Source organism: Babylonia areolata, chromosome 16 (genome assembly GCF_041734735.1).
Source record: "Babylonia areolata isolate BAREFJ2019XMU chromosome 16, ASM4173473v1, whole genome shotgun sequence".
Classification (NCBI taxonomy): domain Eukaryota; kingdom Metazoa; phylum Mollusca; class Gastropoda; order Neogastropoda; family Buccinidae; genus Babylonia; species Babylonia areolata.
Window position 1 is genome coordinate 10,293,069 of NC_134891.1, and position 12,013 is coordinate 10,305,081.

Below are 12,013 nucleotides of genomic sequence, written 5' to 3' on the forward strand. Positions count from 1 at the left end.
CATGTCAATATCATGTTCTCTTGCGCGAAGAAATGGGGGTTGGCTGGTCGAAATTAAACACGAATGCAGTCCCTCGGTTCATTTTCATACATCGCATTTTCGATTCAGCTCTGTTTCATCCAGTCCACAGGTTGACTGCTTTGTTTCTTCCTTTCCCCAATGATTTAGTTATTTATTTATTTATATAGTTTATTTATTTAGATTATTTATTTGTCTTTCCGACGTTTATTTCATTTTATTTTCGCTGCTCTCCAGATCTACTGTCGCAGCAATGGCTCTTGAGATGTATGAATTAATATATACGGCTCTTCATGAGATATATGAATTGATATACTACTATTGATAGACTACCTACCCTACCCGTCATAGTAAACACAGAACTTTCCGCTGCCCCAAAGCGGCCCAGGATCGAACACTGAGTCAGGCGCGCGCGCACTGATACACACACACACACACACACACCGTTGCATACGACAGTGCAGACTTTACATGTCCACTGTATGGCTGCTTACCTTCACTTGGATACCCGGCTTTTTGTTTTTTGTCTGCGACAGCACCGTTAGAAGCAGCGCTGGGGTCGGCTGGTGGCACGTTAATGGTGTTAAACTTTGATCTGAAAAATGTCAGTCCTCTGGTTCAGTTCGCGCAGAGCTCATGCACTTCAGCCCCAAAGGCTCGCGCGCACAAAGCAGCAAGTGAATCAGTGTGTGCACAGATAACCACAGCGCTCGCTAGCTGACTTATTATAACCATTCTGCACACACACTGTATGAGCGTAAACATGTAGTCTGGTGTAAATAGGCTCCACCTCTTCCTGGTTCACGACACTCTGACAAAAGGAACTTTTCTCTCTTTCTCCCCCCCCCCCCCTTTTTTTTTTTAATTTTTTTTTTTTTTACTGCCATTAAATTTCGCAGCAGTCCAGCTTTGATTCGTTGTGTCATTCACTGACATGATGTGTGTAAGTTCTTGGGTTCAACTCTCTCGATCCGTCCCTCTGTTTATCTAACTTAACACAAACAGATAGGCAGACAGACACCGATACTCCCCCCCCCCGCCCCAACACACACACACACACACACACACACACACACACACACACACACATACCCTCCGCACACCCACACCCACCCACACACTATGTATACACATACATATATTTTCAACACACACATATACACACGCACATGCTCACGAACAATACATAGGCTACACACACACACACACACACACACACACACACACACACTGCACATGCGCCCGCATCCAGCCCACACACGTACACCTACAACACAATACACAGATGCACACACACACACACACACACACACACACACACACATATATATATATATACGCTCGCACGCGCGAGCGCACTCACTGACACATGCCGAACAGAAACATTTCTAGCTCTTTTGTTCACACAATCTGCAGTTCCACCTGTGTTCATGGGTGACGTTTTATGTGCCAGTAAAGTAATGTTGTTTGAAATAGATCACAACCAGTGCAGTGCATGGTGTTTCTGTTGCAGTTATCATATCAGTTGACTACTTGGTTCGTTGTTTTATTTTGTTTATATCTTCTATGCAAATCAAGCAGGGATAAATAGGGAAAGTAGTAAGTTGTCCCGGCCATTGGCTCTCTGTTGTAATTATTTTTACCAGTTGACTACTTGGATCGTCGTTTTATTTTGTTGACTCACTTGTGTAAACAAAGTGAGTCTATGTTTTAACCCGGTGTTCGGTTGTCTCTCTCTCTCTCTCTCTCTCTCTCTCTCTCTCTGTGTGTGTGTCCGTGTGTGTGTGTGTGTGTGTGTGTGTGTGTGTGTGTGTCCGTGTGTCTGTGTGTCCATGGTAAACGTTAACATTGACATTTTCTCTGCAAATACTTTGTCAGTTGATACCAAATTTGGCATAAAAATAGGAAAAATTCAGTTCTTTCCAGTCATCTTGTTTAAAACAATATTGCACCTCTGGGATGGGCACCAAAAAAAAATTAAAAAAGAAGCCTAATTATATGCAAACTGCATTTACTGTTATATTTATATTTTTTGTATTCTCTAAACTTGGCACTTTGACCTCTTATTCTGACACAACAACAAGAGGAGTCATTATTATCATTTTTTGTTCAAACAGGAACTTCTTTTGCTCAGCATGGAATTTTATTTATTTTGCAAACGTTTTGGTGCAGATAGTAAAAAAAGGGAAACGACTCTGTAATTAATGCTAGGGGACTTAATTCGAATCTGGTTAGGACTTTTTTTTTTTTTTTAACGCGAAGCTTTATAATAACAAATACAGAACACATTTTAACGATTAGATTTTTTTTTTTAAAGTGTATCACAAGTGAGTCTTGAAGGCCTTGCCTCTCTTGTTTTGTTTATATTTTTTTTATGCAAATCAAGGAGTGATGAATAGGGAAAGTAGTTAGAAGCCCCGGCCATTGGCTCGTCTCTGTTGTAATTATCATACCAGTTGACTACTTGGTTCATCTTTATTTTGTCATTTTATATTTTCTATGCAAATCAAGGAGTGATGAATAGGGAAAGTTGTGATGATAAGGTATGGGTGTACTGAGTCGGTGGGTGAACGGTGAACGGGATGTTAGATTTTTGTCAAACCAAGGGACAAACACAATAATAATAATGGAGTCTCTCGTCGGACCGAAGGACGACTGAGTAGGCAGGCAGGCTTATCTTTCTGACATTGCCTGGTTGCCCGACCAGCACAGTGACTTTTTTTTTTTTTTTTTTTTTTAAGTGAAGAGTTGTGCAGTCCCTTCCCTACTATCTCGCATACCGACGCTCATAGTCCCACAGGTGCAGATACTGCCACGTGTACTGAGGACTGACGGCCTCGGCAGGTGCAGGTTGAAAACACAATCATACACCAGATCAATGATATGTAGCACATGGACGCATAGACATAGACACACACAGACACACAGATACATACACACACTGAGACACTGACACAGACACACGGACACACACACACACACACACACAGAGACACACACACACACACAGACAGACACACAGACACAAAAACAGGTACACACAGACACACACACACACAGACACACACACACACACACACACACACCGGTACACATACAAACACACACACACACACACACACACACACACACACACACACACACACACACACACACACACACACACACACACACACACACACACACACACACACACACACACCGCACTCAGTGCGAATTTGGCTCAATTTTTCCCTGACTCGAACTGTCATGGGCCTGCTAGCATGAACGGATTGACAAAAGTGAAAAGACGTCAAATTAAAGAACGAACAAAAAGTTCAAGACAGCGGAAAACATGGCTGTAAAGATTCCAGAGGAAAGTTTTAGTTTCGCTTTCTGTCTATCTGACTGTAGCACCGTCGGTATTCCTCCCACCCCCGCCCCCCCTCACCCTGCCACCCCCCTCCCCCACCCCTCCACCCCCACCCCTCTCCCTCCTCTCTCTCTCTGTCCGTAGAGGATACACTGATGTGTGTGTGTGTGTGTGTGTGTGTGTGTGTGTGTGTGTGTGTGTGTGTGTGTGTGACTCTGTGTGTGTGTGTGACTGAGTGTGTGTGTGTGTGTGTGTGTGTGTGTGTTCAGTTCTGAGTGTGTGTGTGTGTGTGTGTGTGTGTGTGCGTTTGTGACTCTGTGTGTGTGTGTGTGTGTGTGTGTGTGTGTGTGTGTGTCAGTGTGTGTGACTGAGTGTGTGTGTATTTGTGACTGAGTGTGTGTGTGTGTGTGTGTGTGTGAGTGTGTGTGTGTGTGTGTGTGAGTGTGTGTGTGTAACTTGTTTGTGAGTGTGTGTGTGTGTGTGTGTGTGTGTGTGTGTGTGTGTGTGTGTGTGTGTGTGTGTGTGTGTGTGTGTGTGTGTGTGTGTGTGTGTGTGTGTGGCAGTGTGAGTGCGTGCGTGCGTGCGTGCACGTGTATTCAGTTATCAAACAATATGTATCTCTCTCGTCTCTTTCTATCTAACCTCCCCCACCGACCCCCTTTCAAGTTCCTACTGACATACAGGCACACATGTTAATTAAGCACGTCAACTACTGTGGTGAATAGCGCTGTGCACTGCACGGTGGCGACTCTAGGATATCTCCCACCAGCTACTGATGGACTGACCAGTGCCCGGGCCAATTTCAAACAAGAACGTGGTAAAATACAAATATTAGATATACAATACATACTACACTGAACTTGAAACAATGCATCAGAACGCGACCCGGGGACCAGCGCAGCATGATAAGCGGCAACACAGCACAGCAGAGCTGCGATAGCACAGCGGCACAGGACACGGCACGGTACGACATAACACAGCGGTACAAGACGTGATAACACAGCACAACACAGCACAGCGCAACACAACACATCACGCGACGCACCGCGGCAACACATCACGACAGGACAAGACTCTACCGTGACAGCACGGACAACAAGACACAAAACAACGCAATACTGATGAAAACTCAACGCAACGCAACGCAACACAACACAACACAATCCACTGATCCCAACCGAACGCTGTACAACACAACACGTTCATGGGAATTCCCCAAGCCACCCACAGTACCCACTCTCCTCCTCCTCCTGACGGTCTTTAAAAAAAAAAAAAAAAAAAAAAAAAGATTGAATTTTTTTCCCCCTGAATTAAAGGGACGTGTGTTGAAAAGAATGAAAGCGCACAAGCAAATGAAAAGAAGAAGACTGAGAAGAAGTGTCTCTCTGCCGGCGGAAAAGTCTGTTTTCCTCAACTGAGTTAACACTCAGCTCAAACACTGAGACAGACAGACAGACAGATACACCGGCACACACACACACACCGTGACACACACACACACACACACACACACACACACACACACACACACACACACACACACACACACACACACACACACACACACACACACACACACACACACCGACACCGACACTGACACACACACACACACACACACACACACACACACACACACACGCATGCGCTTGCGTCAAGTTGCTATTCAAGTTCACTCTGATCACAACAACATTAACCACTACTACTACTGCTGCTGCTGCTACAACTACTACTGCTGCTGCTACACACGTCCATACAGACTGTCAGAGAGAGAGAGAGAGAGAGAGAGAGAGAGAGAGAGAGAGAGAGAGAGAGAGAATATATCATTTCAGTATTTGTTTACAAAATAATGACTGCTGGGGCATATTTCCGCCTGGGGAAGTTTTCCCGAAATCTCAGCGGATTTTTTTTTTCATCAATCGTGGGCTCTGATTTTCCATAACAAAACACACACAGACACACAGACAAACACACACACACACACACACACACACACACACACACACACACACACACACACCAACCCCCCCCCCCCTCCCACCCTGCCTCCCCGAAAAAAACACCACCACAGTGGGATTATCATAATCACATATTATTCTGGTGTCACGTGTCAGTGTGTGTGTGTGTGTGTGTGTGTGTGTGTGTGTGTGTGTGTGTGTGTGTGTGTGTGTGTGTGTGTGTGACGTGTGTGTGCCACGGTGTATGTGTGTCAGGTGTGAACTCATTTACAACTGTTTCAGGTCTGGAAAAACAATCAGCCTGAATCTATAAGTATTCAGATTTGGAACTAAGTAGGTATGGCCTTAACTTTTGTGTTGGAAATAAAGAAATCACGAATAAGCGCAGGGGAGATCTTTAGTGCGGTGGGGTTGGGGGAATAAATACTGCGACACCGGTAGTGCATGAATCAGCCGGAATGGGCCGCCGGAAGAAGAGTCACATTTGACAAGATGGCTGCACTCTTCGGAAACGCTGGAGCTCGCTCCCAGAGCAAAAATTTGGTAGAATTTCGGGCTGGGAAGATGACAATGAGGGGAAAGATGGTTCACCCGGACAAAAGAAAGGGCCAAGTATACGTTCACCAATCGGACGATTCTTTGATGCACTTTTGCTGGAAAGACCGAACCAGCGGAAATGTTGAAGAGGCAAGTTGCTTTGTCATGATCACAGTCTGTTCCTAACGTAACTGACTTAAAGAAAGTCATAAAATAAAAAGAACATCAAATTATACAGCTAGGTAAAGTCTTATAGAGCTTGGTGCTTGTGTTCAGCTGTTTATGTTATGTTGCTGACCATGTTTATGTTGTAATCGGCAAGTCGATGTTGGTCGTGTAACGGAAAGAAGAAGAAGAACAGTGAAACCAGAATTACAGCTTGACCAACCGATATGGGAAAGACTTAAAACCAGTAAGAGCTTGACTTTCACTGTCTCAGTCTCAGACACCTGCGTTTGTCAAACTGTTAAAGCATCGTCGCATGTGATGCAGTTACAGACTAAAAACACAAAAAGTAAACATTTCGTCTTCCAGCCCCAGCCTCCTCTCTCTCACGGGAAATAGTCAAAAATAAGACGCTCACTCAGTTCTGCTTTGTTTGATTTGGGGTTGGCAGTGTTGTGTGCATAGAGGAGGTGTAATGATTGGCGTAGCGACAAATGAACAATGAAAAATTAGCTTGGATGATAATTTTATTTTTTAGTGTGTGTGTGTGTGTGTGTGTGTGTGTGTGTGTGTGTGTAAAGCAGTGGTCCAGATGGATTAAATGATTAAGATTAAGAATAAGATTATAAGCATTTTTCTTGACTGGGCACTAAAAATAAGTTCATGCCTCAGAATGAATGTGAGAGTAGGTCCAGCTCCTACTCCTAGTTACCCTTTTTTTCAATATATTTTTTTTTTCTTAACTAGTTTCACTTTCAGTCTGTTTCATATGTGTAGATAGGCTTTTCTTTCTTTAAAAAAAAAAAAAGTCTTTATACTTTAAGCCCAGTTTACTTCGACTTTGACTTGACAGTTGAAATCTGAAAGTGATGATGTTTTAAGATGATTAAAAAAAAAAAAAAAAAAAATGATGTGGCTTTAAGATGCTTGTGAAAATTGTTTCAGGACCTGATCATCTTTCCAGATGATGTGGAATTCAAGCATGTTCCACAGTGCACCACTGGACGTGTCTACGTCCTCAAGTTCAAATCCTCACAGCGCAAATTATTCTTCTGGATGCAGGTTTGGAACTTTGAAAGATGATAATATAAAACAGAAATATCTGTTCAACTTCGTCAGTTTCAGATAATTCTTGAGAAAGCAGATGGTGTTTGAGATTCAGATAAAAAGTTTGGGATCAGATTTTGATTTCAGTGCAAAGAAAGATCCATCTAACTCAGTTTGTGTTCTTCCTGATTAAAAGAAAAAAAGAAAGAATGTGCATTTGCCTTATAATTTTGTGATTGCATTCACTTCATTAGCTTGTACTGTGTAGCACTTTGGTGAAAGGCTTCATGTTTATTAAAGATAGCATTTACTTTTACTGGTTTCAGATTTTATAGTGTTTTGCATGTATGCTTGATGTAATATCCTATGGGAAGTTAATAGTACTTACAGGGATACTGTCTAACTTTGAGGGAAAAAAAACATAACTTTGTCATGTTTGTGTGTTTCTCATTATTGAGCAATGTGCAAGAAAAGTTATACATGCACTTATCTTGAATTTGATCAGTTTATGTCAGAAGGTTTTGCAGACCCCTTTATTGTATTCAGGATGTGTAAATTGGGATATGATAAAAATACACTTACATGAATACAAGAAGAATTTTGTTTGCTTTTTTTGACGAAAAGTGAAACCCTGAACAGTGCAAACTTGACAGAGTATCGACCTCTCCCGATTGATTTCATCACTTTATGTGTACACGCCCTTGGAGGGTAAAAGCACCAGCCTAGCATGTCGATTTGTAAGCAAAGTGGTGTTTGCATTTCTACTGTGTGTTTTTTAAAGAAGCATGGTGAATAACTGTTATGTAAGAGGCTGCACAAGCAACAGTACAAAGGAGCCAGGCACCAAAATTCCAACCATAGACACCTCCAAAGTAAAAAAAAAAAAAAAAAAAAAAATTGAGGAGCTGAATCAGCGGCGAAGACAAGCATGGCTGCAGAAAATCAACAGGAAAGCCATCACAGACAAGACAACGAAATCCAGGACTCATGTTTGTTCAAAGCACTTCATTTATGGAAGAAGAAAGAAAGAAGGCGAAAGGGGAGGAAATGAGGAATAAAAAAAAAAATATGAAGGAGAAGAAGAGGAATAAGAAGACCAAAACCTACACAGCCAGTCACCCTCCAGCCTTCCTGCTCCAACATATGTCAGTCTTCCTTTCCCAACACAGTTACAGCCCTCCCCAGAACAATCTGAACAGCATAAAGTCAATCAAAAATTAAAATTGATAATGAAAAGTCAAACCAGTGTTTGTGACATGTCAGATGAAATTACATAAGATCATTACTTACTCCCCCAACCCTCCCTTAGTCTAGTAATGATGATGATGATGATAACATACTGATGATAATGATGATAATAATATCAGTGACAATAATAATACTAATAATAGTAATGATAATAATGATTGATTGTATAAGGCCATTAGTGCAGATTTTGAAATTGTATAAGATAATACATACATAACATACATTAATTTTTATTAAATAAATAATCAAATGATACAAGCACACACTCATCCTACCCAACCAACACACACACACCCCCAGTGTACGCAAAGCAAACAGAAATAAAACACTCACACAGTGTACACAAACTAGATAGAAACAAAGCATCCAGGCTAAACAACTGCTTTAAACTTTTTTCGTGTGTAGTAGCTGGTTCGGTGAACCAGGTGGTCACTGATGTCATCCTGCTCAGTGGTAGGCAGAATCAATGTCATTCGACCATTCCGAGTGTTCATAGGGATCAATATTTTGCTTTGCACAAAGTTTTTATTCATATCTTCAACTGCAGACGTTATCAAAAGTGTCAGTGTACTTCACGCATGTCTTTTCACTTAATATGCTATCGGTTTTCATATACTTTTCTGTGTAAAGTAATAGTTCATGTGAGTTGTTCTTACCCTTCAAGCAAAAACTTGCATGTCACGTGCCGTGCTTCGTGTTTGCAAACGGGAGAGGTCGATCAAGGTCTAAAAGAAAAAGAAAACGCAGATATCTCACACTGCCTCACTATTTCACTACTCTAGCCACAGATACAATAGTATGATATGATAATAGACAACATTGGTGATTGAACAAAAAGGCTGTTTCACAAAGCAAAGTCCGAGATGGGTGAGTGCTGGTGGTGAACAGGTTATTTTATGGCACTGACCCAGAATGTGTTGACTGTAGGAGCATGTACTGTAGGCCTGTTGGCCCTGTAACATGATGGGGTGTGACAGTGAGTAGTGGGAAAGGACACACGCCTCAGTGAAAGCCTGCCAGTCAAAAGCTGCATTATTTTGTCAGTGTATCTCTGTTTGTGTGAGAAACACTGTTGTTGTTTTGTTTTTTTTTGTTTGTTTTGTATTTGCTTCTGAAAGTACACTCATTGATGTTGACTAGTTCACAAGTGTGGAATTTAGGTGTGAGCAACTCTTTTTTTTGGTCTGAAAGTACACACATTGTTGTTGACTAGTTTTCAAGTATGGAATTTAGGGTAGACAGAGCTGTTCATTAAAATAAAGAAATGTTTAGAAAAAAAAAAGAGAGTGTAATTTGGAGCAAAATCTTGTTAACTTAACACAATACTTTTTTTTACCTCCTTTTATAGGAGCCGAAGTCTGACAAAGACACTGAGTACTGCAAAAAGGTGAATGACAGTCTCAACAACCCCCCCACCCCGGGATCGACGCGGGGCAGTGGTCTACCCTCTGACCTGTCTGGGCTTGGTAAGACAAGAGCTGATCTGAATTGCTTTGTTATCATGATCTGAACCCATGACGTCTGTTGTTTTGTGAGTAATGCAAATAACACGGGGCTCAGTATACCCAGCCTGTCCATTTGTTTGGAAAAAACTGAACATTCTGGGTAGCCAATTTCTTGACTTGTTGGTGAAAGGGTGACTTGGCAGTCAGCTTCAGGGCAGACCAGTCGCATTTCTCTCCTTCATCGAACACCTAAACCTGTCTTGTCATGTTCTTGGACTAGTCAGTGGATTGCTTTTCTGTGTTTATAGACTAGTCTTGTGTGTTGACAGACTGGTCTTCTTGGTCAAGGACTGGTCTTCCGTGTTCATGGACTCGTCCAGTCTGGTCTGAGTTCATGGATTAGTCTTCTGCGTTCATGGACTGGTCTTCTGTGTTCATGGACTGGTCCAGTGGACTGGTTCTTCTGTGTCAGTTGACCTGTCTTCTGTGTCATGGACTGATCTATGGACTGGTCTTCTGTGTTCATTGACCAGTCTTCAGTGTCATGGACTGATCTGGTCTGAGTTCATGGACAGGTCTCCTGTGTTCAGGTCTTCTGTTGTCATGGACAGGTTTTCTGTGTTCATGAACAAGTCTGGTCTGGCCCGAGTTCATGGACTAGTCTTCTGTGTTCACAGACTGGAAGCGTTCCCAGTCGGTTGTTTCAAGTGGGGCTTAGCCACGTTGGATCCTGTGCAGAACATCCCCCCCCCCCCCCCGCCCCCGCCCCTGTCTCCATCCCCTTCCCTGTGCCCATCTTTAGGTGGTGGTGGTTTCCTTTTCTTGGGCAGTTGCTTACTGAATGTGCCTCGTTTTTTTTTGTGTTTGTTTTGTTTCTGTGTAATCCACCCAACAGTGGACATGGACTGCATGAGATACTTCAGTCTGCTGCTTGAGTGTACACTTTGTGCAGGGGTAGTGCTGGTTGTATAGAGTAAAAGTAAAATGCAGATTGGAATATGAAATGACAGATTGACAAGTGAGACCTGGACACTCTTTGTTCTAGGACAGGCAATGAAGCTGAAGGGAAAAAAAATGTTCTGGACACAATATGAATGATAAACATTGATGGTAAATGTGTATGGATAGTTCATGATTTCTCTGTTTGAGATGGTTTGGTGCTTGAATTTTTCTGTTATGTGAGAAAGTGGTCTTGATTGTTTCACACGCTCTGGCTCGCACATGAACTACGCCCCCCCCACCCCCACCCTCCACCCCCAAACACACACACACATTTTGGAGCAGTAGTGAAGTGATAGTGTGCTTGACAAGGGAGCGTATGTATGCCCATGGGTTTGGGTCCCAAATGCGATGATTTTGTACATCCACCTTTCACAAGACCTTGAATGGTGGACTGGGTGCTAGTCATTTGGATGAGACAATAAGCCTGAGGTCAAGCACATTGCAGGAGCTGTCATCAACAAAAGGGGTTGCAAAATTCTGTTGAAAAATCTAGGAAAAAAAAATTAAAAAGTTTGCAGACAGAAAAATATATGGGTAGTGTTGCGCTGTGGCAGTGCACTGTCATCCGGGAAAGTGACCAGAATTTCACACCGTGAAATCTGATGTAACAAAGATAAATACAATCAGTTTAACACACTCAGCATATTCACAGAGAGGGTTATCAGTTCAGTGTTATATCTTCAGAGATTATGTAAACTCAGTTCAAAGTAGATTACAGACCTGTTTTGACAGTTGTAAACACACACACACACACACACACACACACACACATATATATATATATATATATATATATATATATATATATATGCAGATGCCTCCCCCCTTCCACCCTCCCCGAATAAACTTTTTTTTTTTTTTTTTTTTTGGAAGGGTCTCTCTCTCCACATTAGTTTCAGATGGTGGGGCCACCCTCCTCAGTCATACATACTGTTCTGCCAAGTCTCTGTTCATAGTTGTTTTGTTTTTTATCCATTGCTCATGATATTCTTATTGTCTTGTACTCAGGCAGCACAAATATGCCTCTACTTCTTGTACATGCCATGTGTTCCCCCTTGCACAGATGGGCACATGCACTCTGTGGTTCAACAATGTGCACACATGTTTGTGCTGCTTCTACGCACACACGCATGTGCGCAGGTATGCACTTAGGCGCACACATTTATATACGGGTATGGAGGAACACGTTTAACCCCTTGACTGCAGCTGACGAGTATGTTCACGTGTCACTGAAGGGCTGT

At 42.4% G+C, this 12,013-nt stretch overlaps 2 protein-coding genes across 4 annotated transcripts in view; one reads left to right on the forward strand and one right to left on the reverse strand.

The window, feature by feature from the left end:
* Positions 1-761, reverse strand: part of LOC143291135 (uncharacterized) — a 25,995-nt gene extending 25,234 nt beyond the window's left edge. Inside the window, exon 1 of one of the 2 annotated variants that reach the window (XM_076600805.1) lies at positions 513-761. The gene's annotated coding sequence lies outside the window, so the exon portion shown is untranslated. The remainder of the gene's footprint in view (positions 1-512) is intronic. The other variant, XM_076600804.1, reaches the window with a different exon arrangement.
* A 5,027-nt stretch (positions 762-5,788) lies between these two features.
* The window catches only part of LOC143291136 (proteasomal ubiquitin receptor ADRM1-B-like), a 34,490-nt gene continuing 28,265 nt past the window's right edge, over positions 5,789-12,013 (forward strand). For both annotated transcript variants that reach the window (XM_076600806.1, XM_076600807.1), the window contains exons 1-3: positions 5,789-6,015; positions 6,976-7,092; positions 9,674-9,791. In XM_076600806.1, coding sequence (XP_076456921.1) covers positions 5,821-6,015; positions 6,976-7,092; positions 9,674-9,791 — 430 coding nt within the window. In that variant the 5' untranslated portion in view covers positions 5,789-5,820. The remainder of the gene's footprint in view (positions 6,016-6,975; positions 7,093-9,673; positions 9,792-12,013) is intronic.